This window comes from Thamnophis sirtalis, unplaced genomic scaffold, assembly GCF_051295495.1.
Source record: "Thamnophis sirtalis isolate CommonGarterSnake01/CBP01778 unplaced genomic scaffold, rThaSir2_p1.2 scaffold_4, whole genome shotgun sequence".
NCBI lineage: Eukaryota > Metazoa > Chordata > Lepidosauria > Squamata > Natricidae > Thamnophis > Thamnophis sirtalis.
In genome coordinates this window covers 111,881,897-111,897,516 of record NW_028261384.1, presented here as the reverse complement: position 1 = coordinate 111,897,516, position 15,620 = coordinate 111,881,897, and the positions used below count along the sequence as shown (strand labels likewise).

Sequence of the window (15,620 nt, the reverse complement as noted above, 5' to 3'; positions counted from 1 at the left end):
CTCAGGGGACAAATGAGATATTGAGGTGGCTCATTGCTAATCCAATTGTATGGGGCAGTTTCTATGCCTGTGCTCAATAGGTTTATAGTTTTTATACATATATTTAATTTTGCTGCACACTACCCAGAGTAATGTCTTGGGAGATGGCCATATAAATCTGATAAATAATAAAGCATATTTCACCCAGAGATACAATTTTCTCCTACTTTGTGACAATGAACATGACTTTATTTGGGTTCTATAATGATTTAGTGCATATCTCTATATCTTGTGATTTTCTTTGGTGTAATTTGAATTGTTTTTCTCAATGTGGAGATACTTAATTACACTGATTTAGAATCATGCATATAGGAGTAGTCTCTGAGTAATTAAATACTTTGCAAGCCCCACCCCAGAAATTTTGTGTGAGACATCTATTCTTGAATGCCCTGTCACCAGTGCAGAAAATGTTTTCATGATAAATCCAATGTAATCTCTTTCCCTAAGTGTATTTGTAGGAAGCTGCTGGAAGGTAAAATTACACTGTACTATATATCTTAATACAGTGATTCCTGGACTGGAGGGAGTGTGCTGCCTGCATCCAGAGGCCTGGTGCCGATCCATAGACCAGGGGTTAAAGACCTCTGCCTTAATATCCACTGGTCACACTAATACAATCAATGATTCCAATTCGTGCTTAGTAATATTGAGTGAGTCATTAGATTCTTCTGCTGGAGTGATTGATGAAAGTGTGTGAATATGTGGGGCTTTTCATTTCTCATTTTCCTAGGGATCTGCAACCTCTCTTGCTTTGGTGAAATCTCAAAGGAGAAAATTGTGTGGAAATATCTCCCACAGGACTTTTTCAGTTAAGGAGCCTAGGTATCCAAGGACACTGTAGAGTTGAGAGATGTATAAGAAAAACAACTTCAGCACACTCAAAAAATGCCATCTAAGAAATTGTGAGAATGAGGTCAAAACAGTAGCAATAGAAAACAATTTCAGTTACTTCCATGCTATCCCAGCAGTCCTTACCGCAACCTTTTAAGGTACACTATATTGCCAAAAGTATTCGCTCACAACTGAGTCTGATTATGTGGATGGGTGAGCGAATACTTTTGGCAATATAGTGTAACTTAGCACCTCTATTAAAAATGGAAGTCTAAAATTAGGGCTTTACCTAATGCAACTGGGTGAACTCTGGTTAAGACTAGATTCGAATGGGATTTTCTTCTTCCAATAATCTCTAAAGTTGTAGATTTAGTAAGATCTGTTATCATGGAATAAAATCTGATATACTTTATAATCATCTAAGTATAGGGCTACACTATATTGCCAAAAATATTCGCTCACCCATCCACATAATCAGAAGCAGTTGTGAGCGAATACTTTTGGCAATATAGTGTATAAAGATCTGAGCTGAGAAAATCTAAATGGCAACACAGACATACAGAAATCTCATTTTTGCTGCCATCTACTGGTCATGTCTACAACTGATGAGTTGTAAAATATAATCTTTGGAGAAGCATCGCTAAACTCTCTTACTGGGATATTTACATTTTTGTAGCTATTCATTTCTTTTATTCCAGAGCACTTATTTTTTAAAAATGCAATTGTTACCCAGTTACTGTCCTTATATTTTACCTTTGCCATGTTTGGCAAAAGTCTATCTGTTACTCATAATCTGAAAGATTTAAAGAATGATGCATTAGATTCCATTATTTATTGATACAGGTAGTCCTCGATTTACAACTTGGTGACCATTCAAAGTTAAACAGTACTGAAAAAAGTGACTTCTGAGCATTTTTCACACTTACAACCGTTGCAGCGTCCCTGTGGTCATATGATCAAAATTTGGATTACTGGCAACTAGTTCATATTTATGACGAGATTATGTGAACAGCTTTTGCTACCTTCTAACAAGCAAAGTCCATGGGGAAGGCAGATTCACTTAACAGCCGTGCTACTAATTTAACAACTGCAATGATTCACTTAACAACTGTGGATTAGAAAGGTCATAAAATTTTGGGCTCAATTGTGGTCATAAATCAAGGACTAACTGTATTCAGAGCCTATTAAATTGATTTAATCTGAGCTGGATCACTTTAAAGAACATTTAAGACTGTGGGGGATGGTCTTGTTGATATCCCTGACCTAAGCTTATGCGGCCTTATATTTAATAAGGTCTTATTATGCTTATCTTCCTAGCTCAGGCAAAATTAGAGAGATACTGACATCTGATGAAAGATTGCATGCAAAGTTATTTACAAGCTTGAGCAGGAGTGTTATCATTTTGTGCCTGCCTTAGAAAACCCTCATTTATTTAGGAAAAGTATTTGACTCAAGGGTCTGCGTAACATACTTTGTCAAACAGTAAACCATGTACGCATCTTAGAAACTTCATTAATTTCACTCTCTCAGTAATCTATTTCATTCGGGATGACCAGTGCCCCAACAATAAGCACCTGACCAAAAAGTAGTCACATTTATATCCAAGATAAAAACAAAGAGCAATTTTTAAACACGGCATTAAATATTTATGCAGAGTATTTATTCTATTCATCATATAACGGTACGAATATGTACCATCTATCCAAGATTGTATGCCTGGGGTGGTATAAGAGAATAATCCCTTTCAAATTCAATAAATCCAAAATTCTTCATACACTGATAAACATCCAAGTATAAAATGAATAATTCAACATTTTAGAACTATTTTAAACTTACTGTTCTTATTTGCAAACTTTATAAACACATTTATGAATATTAAATCAAACTACAAACAGTGATAGAATCTCATATCTAATCATGTGTGTGCCTTTGAGTTATTGTTGATTTTTGGTGACGGTTGGAAGTAGACCTTGCAGTTTGTTTTTTTGGTAAGGTTTTTCAGCAGTGGTTTACTATTGCCTGCTTCCTAAGGCTACAAGAGTGTGACTACCTCAAGGTCACCCAGATGGTTTTGTCCTTGAAGCAAGATTTACAACCTCCTGATTTCTGCTTGATGCCTTAATCACTTCACCAAAGTAGCTTTTTCTGTAAGCATCCCCTTCCTTATTTTATACTGCCAGCATAATGAAATTGACAACCAACCAAAAATATTATCTGAGGTTATTTCTGAGCTGAGGAAAAGTGTTGTAAAATGCTATAGGGTGATACATAAGCCTAAATGCTATTGCTACTGCTACCTTTATACCTAGAGTGCTTGCATATCAATGCACCAACAGAGCAATTTGTGATGCATTAGAACTTAGTGAGTTTGTAAGCAAGGCACTGGGAATGTCAAGAGATAGGCAACCCAGGACTAATAGCTTCTAATGGAGGTTGCAGCAGGTTACATTTCAACAAGAATAGAAGCAGAATAGATGCAGATGTTCCAATTTCAGGCATAGGATGACATTGTAAATTCAGAGCCCGAATACCTGGGGGCTGACTCTACTTCCCAGAACGTCATTGCCATCATTCACATACTTAGCCAGTTGATCTCCTGTAAACGAATAGTCAAGAATCAGGATTGTTCAAGCAACACCCACTTCAGTTTAAATAATATAATGGCATTTAGCACATCTTCCAATGTCTAAAAGACAGTTCACATGAATTTGGATGCCCTGTAAACTTCAGGAGGTCAACTCCCAGAATTCTCAGCAATTACTATTATGGCTGGGGAATTCTAAGGAGCTGATCCATTAAAAAAAACCACCTTCAAGAAGAACTAGAACTGACAAGAAGGATGGCATTAATTAGTACTGTTGCTAGAATTGCATTCACCAAATCTTTTTGCATAAAACAAAGATTCACTTGAATCAAATTCCTGGTTACCTCATGGACATTTCAAGGTAGCCTTCTTGGAAACAATGCACAATTGATGCTACTGCCTTCTTTTAAGATGTTTCTTCAACTTCTAGGTCTGGGAATCAGTCCCAGGATTTCCCCATGGCCTCCAAGTACTAAAAAGATCTGGTATTGATTAGCTATTTCCATGAGGTAGATTAAGGACTGCCACACACTACTATTTCTTATCTTGACATTGGTTTCCCTTGACAAACTACTCTTAATACATCACCTGCATTCACTTGGAGCCAATGGACAGCTTTTCCTTCCAGCAGTTCCCATTCGTCTTTCTGCTCTGCAGCTTTCAAATGAAGCCAGAGAACAGCCAGCACTGTTGCCCATATATCTGAGACCACCTGAAAGCAATAGTGGGGAAAAGATGCTAAATGAGCCTTACATATTATTCCCGTACAGATGTGCAAAATATTTTTCCAGATGATGGCTAAAAATAACTTCAGTAACTAAATCAGAAATACAAGCTAGCTGTTATCCAGAATTCCAAGCAATAGATTGAAATAGATAATGGATACCATGGTTTTCATTAACAATAGTTAAGAATCCATAATTTCACTCCAGTGAAATTCAGTTAAGATATCTTCCCTACCACTCCCAACTCCTGATTATTGGCAACCATCTCCAGTGTCTAGTTCACTCCATGTCCTAATACTGAGATAGCTTTGTTGAGTGAGCTAAATGCTCCATAATCTGCATGAAATATTGAAGATGTTTTTAGGGGTAGAGCCACATAAGATTGCTGTGCCCTTCCATCCCCCATCATGGCAAAATCAGGGATTAAAGAGAGTAAACATGCATTGGCCTCTCATCCAACCTATTTTGACAACTCCGATTTTCCTAAAAATGTCTGCTTGCTTTCTATCAATGTCAAAGATATTTTTGTTTTGTTTGTTCTGAATTCTGGAATCTGCTATCCTCTGGATTTTCTGGAATACAACTCTCACAATTTCTTGCTCCTATCCTTGCTATGTGTGATTTGATGCCCTCTGCATTTGGAGGGTTCTAGAAAGCTTATATGATTTTAATTCTGTAATCCTTTCCCTCAAATTAAGCTTGATAAAGCTTTTTCTACCAATAGACAATAATAAGTGAATAAAGATTTTGCTGTTCATTATGGAAGATGTACAGAAACTTACATCAGCTTCACTCAAGTCTAATATGGCAGCTAGGACAGGCCCATGAGGCCAGGAGCCATCTGCATTCTGCAGGGATACCAACTTCAAAAGAGGAGATTCTTCTTCCTTAGGTCTGCTGCTTGAGCTGGTGAAAAAGGGGATCTCAGTATTGGAGATGTTCAAAACCCATCAAGATTTACTTTTAATTTCCTCTTAGCAGGGTTTTTTTTTTTTTTTTTACATTGAATATGTCAACTTGCCTGTTTTTAAGTGTTGCTGGACAGTCCGATAGTCTCACTAAATAGAGGCAAAAATCATAGTGTAAGAGGAGAACTATTAATGTAACTCTAGATTATATTATGTTCTGAACAATTTCTGCCATGGTGGCGCAGTGGTTAGAGTGCAGTACTGCAGGCTACTTCTGCTGACTACCAGCTGACTGCAATTTGGCAGTTCAAATCTCATCAGGCTCAAGGTTGACTCAGCCTTCCATCCTTCCGAGGTGGGCAAAATGAGGATTCCAATTGTTGGAGCAATATGCTGACTCTGTAAACCGCTTAGAGAGAGCTGTAAAGCACTGTAAAGCGGTATATAAGTCTAAATGCTATTGCTATTGCTATATTATTTACTTATTTAATCAAATCCATATAATGATAATCTCACATCTTCACCTTTTCACTTTTAAAACCCACCCTTATCCGAAATATTCATTTGCTGTCCATCTTAACTTTTTACCAAAGTAATTACTCTTAATAAGATGAAATCATGTTTCAATAAAACAAATAGGTTTTAAATAAAAGAACGAATCCATTCTAATATTTATATTTTATTTTTTAGTTGAGACAAGAGAGAAGGGAAACAATGATGCTTGTTAATCCAGGTGTGGTATTTTAGCTTTATTAACCAGAGCTGGAACAACAGAATAAGATCCTTTTTGTGTTATCTGGCTACAGTTAGTCCTCGACTTACAACAGTTCATTTAGTGATTATTTAAAGTTACAACAACACTGAAAAAAGTGACTTATGACCATTTTTCACAGTTACAACTTTTGTACCATCCCCATAATGGTACCATTTTCATCATATGATCAAAAGTCAGATGTTTGGCAACTGGCTCATACTTATGACCGTGGCAGCATCCCAAGGTCAAGTGATCTTGTTTTGCGACCTTCTGACAAGCAAAGTCAACGGGCAAGCCAGATTAATTAACAATGAGGTTACTAATTTATCGACTGCAGTGATTCACTTAACAACTGTGGCAAGAAAAGTCATAAAATGGGCAAAGCCCACTTAACAAATGTTTCACTTAACAACATTTGGGGCTCAATTGTGGTCGTAAGTTGAGGACTACATGTATTAATATGGAACCTTGGAGAGATTTAAAAATAGGATTTTGAAGAATAAGATCTATAGCTCTCTCACTTACTAGTTATTAAAGTGCCTGTTTAATCCCCCCTGTATGTTTATCCTTTAAATCTGACTATCTGTAACATCAGACATGAAACTTGGGGGGCAAAAATCCAAGGGGTCTGGTGAGTGGTCCAATGTTGAACCCTCCTATTTTCCCACCCCATTCCAACAATCTCACAAAAGCAAAAGATTGGCTATCAGAAGATACAACATAACCTAAAACAAAGATATGCAAATGGTAACCAGGTTATTTGTAGGACCAATTGTCTCTCTCATTTGCGCATGTGAACAGGTCATACTTTAGGTCCCTTTGTGTCAGTGTCACCTGGCTGAATCAAAGAAACGTGTCTTTTTTTGTGCAGCACCTGCATCTTGGATTAATTCCTCCACCCCACCCCCAAATCAAAGATTTGATTAATCTCAACCTGGCTAACTTTTCTTTTTTTTTTTTCAAAATTTTTTATTTCCATTCCATTCTATACAATCACATGTTTACTGTGCATAACCAGGGCATATAACATTGAATAATAAACACAGCCCTCGCTTATATAGAAAATGCCCTCTGCAATACAAACCCAATATACCTCCTTGATCCACCATACACCCTCTTTCAACCCCCTCCAACTTTCATTCTTCCTTCTTACATACCCCTCTACTACCTACATCCCACCCCCTCTATCACTCCCTCTCTTAATCCATTCCCTCCCTTCCTTCTCTTCCTCCTCTCTCTCACCCCCTCCACTCTCCTTCTTCTTTCGCTCAACTCCTCCCTTCGGTGTACTTCTATTACCTTCCAGTATATTCAGCTTGTTCTATTTTAACACTAACATTAAAAAGCCACAGTATACAAGTGGAATCATGCACTTTAGAATTTGACACATATTGTATTTCCCCCCTCCCCCTCCCCCTAGAACCCCACCTCCCTTCCCTTCCCCCGACTTCCCAGAGCCCGTACATGTATAGCAATTTAACAATCACAGTCTAAAATATCTCAACATTGAGCTCAGCTTCTTACTGTTACCCAAAACAGTTTAAATTATTACTAATGTTAAACATAATAAGCAGTTTACATTGTTCGTATACCTTAAACTCAGCTTCTCACCATTACACAAATTTAAACAGTTTGCTTTGTTCTGTCTATTTCCAAACCCATTAATTTTGTTCCCTTTGTGCCTCCTTCCTCTATAACACAATTTAGATACATTTCAAATTTTTCTTTTGACTTCCTCTTCCAACTCTTTTTTACCTTTATTTGTATCCATATCTATCTATCTATCTATCTATCTATCTATCTATCTATCTATCTATCTATCTATCTATCTATCTATCTATCTATCTATCTCTATCTCTATCTCTATCTCTATCTATCTATATCTATATCTATATCTATATCTATATCTCTATATCTCTATATCTCTATATCTCTATATCTATATCTATATCTATATCTATATCTATATCTATATCTATATCTATATCTATATCTATATCTATATCTATATATATATGATTTTTACAACCCCTGGTAAGCCCCAATTATGGGAGGAAGCTAACTGCTTCCATCATCTGTCCTTCGGCTCGTCACAAGAGGCTAGCTGATGAGAGCTAAATAGCTTGAAATAGATCTATACTAGTCTCCCTTTATTTATTTATCAGCACAAATAAAAAAAAAACCACACACATATATATATATATACATATACATACACCTTCACAAACATATATATGTATATATATACGTACATATCTATACATATATATATTTATATTCATTAGTACTCCTCTCATATATGCTTTTCTTGGATCTCCTGAAAATTCCCTAAATATGCCCTTATTCATATTCCAAACATGATATTCAGATAGCAATTTTTACAATCATTAATATACTTTTCATATCAAAATAGCTCCCATTCGACCTCCAAGATCTTCTTAACTACACTACCCTTCCCAATTCCATCCAGACTGGGCCATGATCCAAAAGAACCCCCACCACAATCTCCGTCCTCTTAGAAAGTAAATCATCAGTAATTTATATAAAAGTTCATAATTATATCAAGTCAATATCTTTTCTTCAGTATGTAACTATGTCGTTTTTCTTTTGCATGACAGAAATCACAAAGTATTGACCATGTTGGCTAACTTTTCAAAAGACACTACAAATCTGTCGTCGTCCCGCGCTCCCACCGTGGACATTTGGGATGTTAAATGTTCCCATCTCAGAAGACTGATAACAGGAATGCATTTTTTGTTCTTATTGATATTATTGTTGATTATTTTAGGTTAGCAACCCAGATTTGGTTTGGCAAGCTTGGGCAGTCATATAAATAAATACATTTCCTACTTTTATTATTTTTGTTGTGGCTTGTCAGCTGCCGGCCCTTCCAGCAACCAAATCAGAGGAGGTGTGGGAGTCAGGGTCAGCATCAGGGCAACCTGAGAGCTCTGAGGGGGAAGAGGGAAGGGAGCTGGCAGAGAGAGAGAGGTGGAGCCTGGGCCATCCGTCAGACCTCAGATGGAGAGTCAACAGCCCCCTTCGTCTGGAGGTGGCTAATGAGGAAGAGGAGGAACAGCTGGGTCCAGTGCCTGGGTAAAAGGCAGAGAAGGGGAGAGCAGTGGAAAGCAGTGGGCCGATCCTGGGGAAGGAAGTGCCACCGCTGCTAGTGAGACCCCACCCTAGCTCAGGGGATAAAAGGCAGGGAGTGGAGATGAATAGGTGTGGTAGACAACTATTCATCTTTGGACCAGGGATGTGCAGTCAGGGGAGGCAGAGCCTCACCACTGTCATCATGAAAAGAAAAAAAATGTAAAAGGAAAAAGGCTGAACTAGTTGCTGCCAGAGTCACAGTGGATGACTCTGCTTAGTGCTTAACTGTTTAAAAAAGCCTCTAAAAAGTGCCCTCTACAGGGGGCAGCAGGAGAACGAGTTGCATCATTTAGTCTGACTTTATGATCACTCAAACAGAGCTAAGCAAGGGTTAAAAGCCAAAAAATTACTTATGTAGATGAGGCAAGTGGTTCTCCTGCCTCCTGTAGAGGGCATTTTTAGAGGCTTTTTAAAGGCTCTGGGAGCAGCTAGCTTAGTCTGACTTCAGAGCTCTTGCCTTTTTCCTTTTACATTTTTTTTTTCTTTTCATGATGGCAGGCAAAAGCAGAGTTGAAATCCTCTCTGAAACAGCTGGAAAATATACGTGTGTGGGGAGGGGGGAGGAATTCAAAAAGTTTGATTGCATGTAGAGCCATGTTGCCTTTTCAAACACAAACACACAGAGACACACACAGCTGGATAAATGTATATAAGCCCAGCTTCACTGATTACAAGTTTGAAAAGGCAACGTGGCTCCACATGCAATCAAAGATTCGGATCGGAAGGCAGCAGGGGAATGGGGGGCAGGGGGGGTATGGCAGAGGAGCTGCTTTCAAGCCATTGGAAAATATATCCAATCCAACTTCTGTCTTTGTGTTTGTTTGAGAGTGAGTGAGGGATCCAACTTCTCTGTGTGCGTGTGTCTGTTTGAGAGAGGGAAGAGGGAGGGAGAGTGGGAGGAAGGAGGGGGAGGGAGAAGAAAAAGAATGAAGGAAAACTTATTTCGCAAAGGAGAAAAAATGCTGTCGCTTTAAATCGGAACTGAGCATGCCTGGCTGTGGAATTCTGGGGGTTGAAGTCCACAAGTCTAAAAAAATTTGAAACCCCTGTGTCAGTGCCTCACCAGCCATAAGCCTCACCGCACATCACTGCTTTGGACTGATGGAGTTGTTGGCCTGTGGGAGAAACATTTTTGGCCAGGGCTGTTGACATTCCTAATAAAGGAATCTTTTGAGTTCACATCAGAGGGTTTGTTGCGTTTAGGGAACTGGGTCAGAACAATTTTAGTCACTTTGCCGTTACTGACACAAACCACATTCCATGTTTGACTTATATGCAAAGTATAATAGACATTTGTCTATGGAGATTCTCAGTCATCCAAGGCATGGTTGTCCCAAATGTGGTTAAAGAATTTTTTCTGGTTAAGGAAAGTCCAGTTGCCTCTTGAAAAAGCACCTTTGGGATCATGGACATCTGTGAAAATGGCCTTTTAAAAAAGTAGCCTTCCACTGTGATTATGGGAATTACCTGCCACTGGTGGTGCAGCACATCTCTTCTTCTTTGAAGATGACTTGAAAAATGAACCTAATGAACTTGAGCCGAAAGACATTCCATGACCTGATATGGGAGCTGTAGACATTCCAAAATAAAACATCACAGGACAACTTTTGCAATAAAAGCTGTTAATAGCCCAAAATTAATGTTTCCTTCCTTCTGTGTCTTTCCAATCCTCCATGAACTCTGGATAGTTTAGATCAGTACAATTTCTCAACTTTGACAACTTTTAAGATATTTAAAACAATTATTCCCCTTTAATAATTTAAATAATACAATTAAAAGACAAACAGTGGTAGATGCAAGCATTTTGTATTGACTCATCAGTATCAAACTTACAATCACATGTTTAAAATCAGCATAAAATGGGTTTTGGTTCTTACCTGATACACTCATTCTCTGTGACTTGGAGACAGCAGTCAAACTGGGTTGGTCTGTCCAGTAACCAATTGGACTGAGTCTACACTTGTGATATCATCGAGCCCTGATGACTCCTCCCAGTTTAGACGAAATAGACTGTAGACTCAAGTGAGAATTGTGAAACAAAAAAATAACTCTGAAATGCATACTCTCTTTTCCGCACAAAAAGTTTAGTTCAGAGTGATTTACACTAGGGTGGGCTGGCTGCTGTCTCCACGTCACAGAGAATGAGAGTATCAGGTAAAGACCAAAGCCCATTCTCCTATGATCGAGCCGAGGTGGCACAGTGGTTAGAGTGCTGTACTGCAGGCTACTTCAGCTGACTGCTAGTTTGGCAGTTCGGCTGTTCAAATCTCACCGGCTCAGGGTTGACTCAGCCTTCCATCCTTCCAAGGTGGGTAAAATGAGGACCCGGATTGTTGGGGGCAATATGCTGATTCTGTAAACCGCTTAGAGAGGGCTGAAAGCCCTATGAAGCGATATATAAGTCTAACTGCTATTGCTAACTGCTATCGTGGAGACAGCAGCCAGACTGGGATGTACCAATGAATGGGCTATCCACTAGGCTGGGAATGATAAAGCAAAGTTCGTTAAGGCACTTTTACTTGTTGTAGCACTCTGCACCCAAAAGCTGCATCAGCCGATGCATACTTGTCTAATTTGTAGTGGCATATGAAGACCGTGGGAGACATTCATGTGGCTACTTGGCAAACTTCTTCTAAGGTAGCCTGTGTAGACCAAGCTGCTGTAGTTGCTGCACTTCGGGTAGAATGAGCTGTAATGTTCTGTGGAACCTGAAAGGACTGAAGTTCATAAGACATCTTAATATAGGCCCTTATCCACCGTCCCACACTCGATGATGAGGTCTTGTTTCCCAAGGAGGCCTGGCGAAAAGAGACAAAGAGAGATTCTGAATGGCGGAGTGTGGCCGTGCGGTCGATGTAGATTTTAAGGGCTCGGTGTACATCAAGGGTGTGCCTTTACGCTCCCTGTCATAATGAGGAGACGGACAGAAATCAGACAAGGTCAATTCTTGGCCCGTTTGAAAACGGGTATTGACCTTTGGTAAGAAAGTTGGATCAAATCTTAAGACCACATGGGCAGGGTGGAATATTCACAGATCATGTCTCACCGAAAGGGCAGCTAAATAAGAAATGTGTCTGGCAGATGTTATAGCCACTAAAAATAAAGTCTTGAGTAATAGCAATTTCAATGATGTGGACCTCAATGGTTCAAATGGAGGGGAGAGGAGAGCCTCCAGGACACGAGGCAAATCCCAAGTCGGTATCTATGGATGACTGGATGTCGGAGGTTCGAGGCTCCACGGAGGAATCTCCAGACCAATGGATGTGTGGAAAGATGTTCTGAGGAAAGGCCATCCAGGACGGAAGACAAGGCGGACACCTGTCAACATAGCATATTAGGAGTGAGACCCTGATCTAGCCCTCTCTGTAAGAAGTCCAGCACATGAGGGATGGATGCCCTTAGTGGGTCAATAGTCAGATTGGGGCACCAGAACGCAAATGCTCGCCAGGTGGTATCATAAATACAGTTTGTTGAACTTTTGCGCGATGTCTGGATATTAGCAATGACGTTGAGGGAGATGTTATCAGTTGTTAAGGCTTGCCGCTCAAGGGCCATGTGGTTAATTGTAGCCACTGGGGGTCGGGGTGGAGAACTGACCCCTGGTGTAGAGAGATTAGTGACAGTGGAAGGTGCCATGGAGGGGAGATCGACAATGTCACTAGGTTGGCAAACCAAGGTTGGCGTGGCCAATTGGGCACCAGAAGTAAGAGTTCTGCCTCCTATTCCAACATCTTGCGAACTACCCTCTGGTTGAGAGGGAGGGGCGGAAACGCATATAGAAGATCCTTGGGCCACTGGCACATTAGAGCATCTACCCCTTCTGTCATGGGGTTCACAAACCATGAGTAGTACCTGGGGACTTGGTTGTTGTCCGCTGTCGCAAACAGGTCTAGGACAGGCAGCCTGAACTGAAGCGTCAGTTGATGGAAGAGGTCTGGATGAACACCCCACTCCGCCTGATCTATTCTGGTCCGGCTCAGCCAGTCTGCCTGGATGTTGGAGACCCCCGAGATTTGTTCCACCTGAGAGATGGTAGGTGAGATTCCGTCCATCGGCACAATAGGTTGTCTTCCTGCATCAGTGGCCAGGACCGGGTTCCCCACTAACTGTTTATGTGTGCCTTGGTAGTGGTGTTGTCAGTCAGGACAAGGATATGATTGTCCTGGACCGTGCGTTGGGAGTGAATGAGGGCGAGACGAACTGTCCGTAGTTCTAGCCAATTTATGCTGTTTTGGCTTTCTTATAGTTACCACTGACCCTGTGGCACCAGGTCCTGCATGTGCACTCCCTACACTGTCAGGCTGGCGTCCGTTGTAAGAGTGAGATGGCTCGGGAACTGCCACCATTTAAGGGACTGGATGACCTACCTCGGAATGATAACCCTGTGGAGGGAACAGCTCCTATTGGTCTTCTAATGAGGCAGCATGAACCACTGGAGAGTTCTGCTGTGGAACTTGGCCCACAGGACTACCCCAAAGCAAGATACCATTTTGCCCAATAGTTTGGAAAGCAAAGGTAGAGACACTTTGTGTAGGTGCAGGACCCTCCTGACTATCTCTTTGAGGCTAAGAATGCGGTTGTTGGAAAGAAATACTTTCTCTGCCACGATATCTATGATGACTCTGAGGTGAAGAATGCAAGTCCCGAGCACGAGGTGGCTCTTCTTGAGATTCACTCCAAACCCATGATCCTGTAGGGCATGGATGGTTAGAGCTAGATCCCTTTCTGCTTGTAGAGGCGACTGGACAACAGAAGAATGTCATCCGGGTAGCAGAGAATCCAGATTGGAGATGACCTGAGGTGGGCGGCTAGGACTGCCAGCACTTTTGTGAATACCCTGGGGGCCGAGGAGAGGCCGAACGGAAGGGCTCAGTACTGGAAGTGCCTCTCCCCATAAGAGAAACGGAGAAAACTTTGGTGGTCTACGAAGATGGGAATGTGAAGGTAAGCTTCGGTTAAATCTACCGAAGTGAGGAAATCACCTTTCCTGACTCCCTGTAGGATGGTGTGTAGGGAGTGCATCTTGAACCACCGGTAAACAATGTGGAGGTTCAATGACTTTAGATCCAGGATTGCTCTTCATCCCCTGGAAGACTTTAGTACCACAAAGAGGCGGGAATAAAAGCCCTGCCCTTTCTGATGAGGGGGAACCGGTTGGATAGCCCGAATCTCCAGCAGATGCTGAATGGCCTGCTCCATCAGAAGCCTCTTGTGAGGCCCCTGAGAGAAAGGGCGTGGTACAAAGTGTTCCTGGAGGGTGGAGAGGAATTCCAGCATGACCGAATTTGATCATTTTGATTACCCAATTGCCTGTCGTGGTCTCCTCCCAGTGGTGGGCGAAAAACGCTAGGCAACCCGATTGGAAAAGAGTCCAGATAGTCACTTTTGGCATGAGAAATGGCGATTACCTCCTTCCCGGTAAGACTTCTTTGGGGGGGGAATGCTGGGCGTTTTGGTTAGGTCTGTCCTGATTAGATCCCTGTCTGGGGGTGAAGGACTGGTGTTGTGGACAGGAGAAGGAGGATCTCCCGTCGGCTGGCCAAAAGGGCGACCTCCTGTAGAAAGGAGCACAGCGACTGTCCTGCTTTTTATAGATAGAGGAAAGCACTTTGCGTTTGTCCTTAGATTCCATGAGATACAGATCCAAAGGAGTTCCAAAGAGCTGAGTGCCACTGAAAGGGGAGGCTGCAAGGCGCCACTCGGTACGGACATCTGCCTGCCATGGTTTGAGCCATAGCAGGCGCCTGGCCATGACCAAAGAGGCCATGGCTTTAGAAGTGAACCTGGCAGCATTAAGAGAAGCATTCAACAGCTGCCCTAATCTTATTTAGATCCCTGTGTGATCTAGTGTCAGTGGTTGCCATACGTTCCTGGAGATGTTCTATTCAGACTAGAGCAGCCCTGGAGAAAAAGGAAGTAGCTGTGGAGGCCCTAACTGCCCAGGCACCTGCCTGATAACTTTTGACTAAGGTTTGATCTGACCTTTTCTCCTCGAGTTTAAGGACTTTTTCAGGGGCTCCAGAGACCACTGTAGCTGAAGACAAGGCTGCAACCGGTGCATCCACTGAAGGAGTCTCGAGAAATTTGGTGAGTTCCAGAGCGATGTTGTAGAGGCGTTTGTGTAGGTTGGTAGGCTGTGGACCTGTTCCAGGGGAGTCCTACTGCTTTTTGGATCACATTCATGAAGATTTTAGGTGAAGGAATAACCTCCTTTTTCACTGTAGGTTCGGTGAACGGAGTGCTGGGGATGGTAGCTGGCTACGCCGCCTGAGTCTGTGCTGAAGAAGCTGAAGAAGAAGATGGTAAGGTAGCTGCTTTTATTGATTTTAGTAGGAGGGATTCAAAGCGATCAATTTTGAATAATCCAGCAAATGCAGGGGCATCCGGAGGAACCGCCCCCCCCCAATCATCAGACAGTTCTAAATCTCTGAGGTTGGCCGGTTTCCCAAAGATGGAAGCCTGAGAGGCAGAAGCAGAAGGAAGGTGTTGCTGGGTATCCCCAGGTGATCTGCGCCTGTGACTATGAGATGGTATAGGAGAGGGGGCGCTGTTGAAGTCCAACAGCCTTGCTTTATGGCTTCTGAGATTATGGCTGCCATTCCAGTAGGTGAGGAGAGCAAGGCCTG

The 15,620-nt window shown here is 41.5% G+C and overlaps 1 protein-coding gene across 1 annotated transcript in view; it reads right to left on the bottom strand.

Annotated features, from left to right (window-relative positions):
- Positions 1 to 2,508: 2,508 nt before the first annotated feature.
- LOC106550059 (von Willebrand factor A domain-containing protein 5A) overlaps positions 2,509 to 15,620 on the bottom strand; it is a 38,101-nt gene continuing 24,989 nt past the window's right edge. The window contains exons 16-20 of the mRNA XM_087713717.1: positions 10,462 to 10,563; positions 5,201 to 5,237; positions 4,962 to 5,085; positions 4,043 to 4,166; positions 2,509 to 3,466 (exon numbers count right to left, since the gene is read on the bottom strand). Coding sequence (XP_087569843.1) covers positions 3,387 to 3,466; positions 4,043 to 4,166; positions 4,962 to 5,085; positions 5,201 to 5,237; positions 10,462 to 10,563 — 467 coding nt within the window. The 3' untranslated portion in view covers positions 2,509 to 3,386. The remainder of the gene's footprint in view (positions 3,467 to 4,042; positions 4,167 to 4,961; positions 5,086 to 5,200; positions 5,238 to 10,461; positions 10,564 to 15,620) is intronic.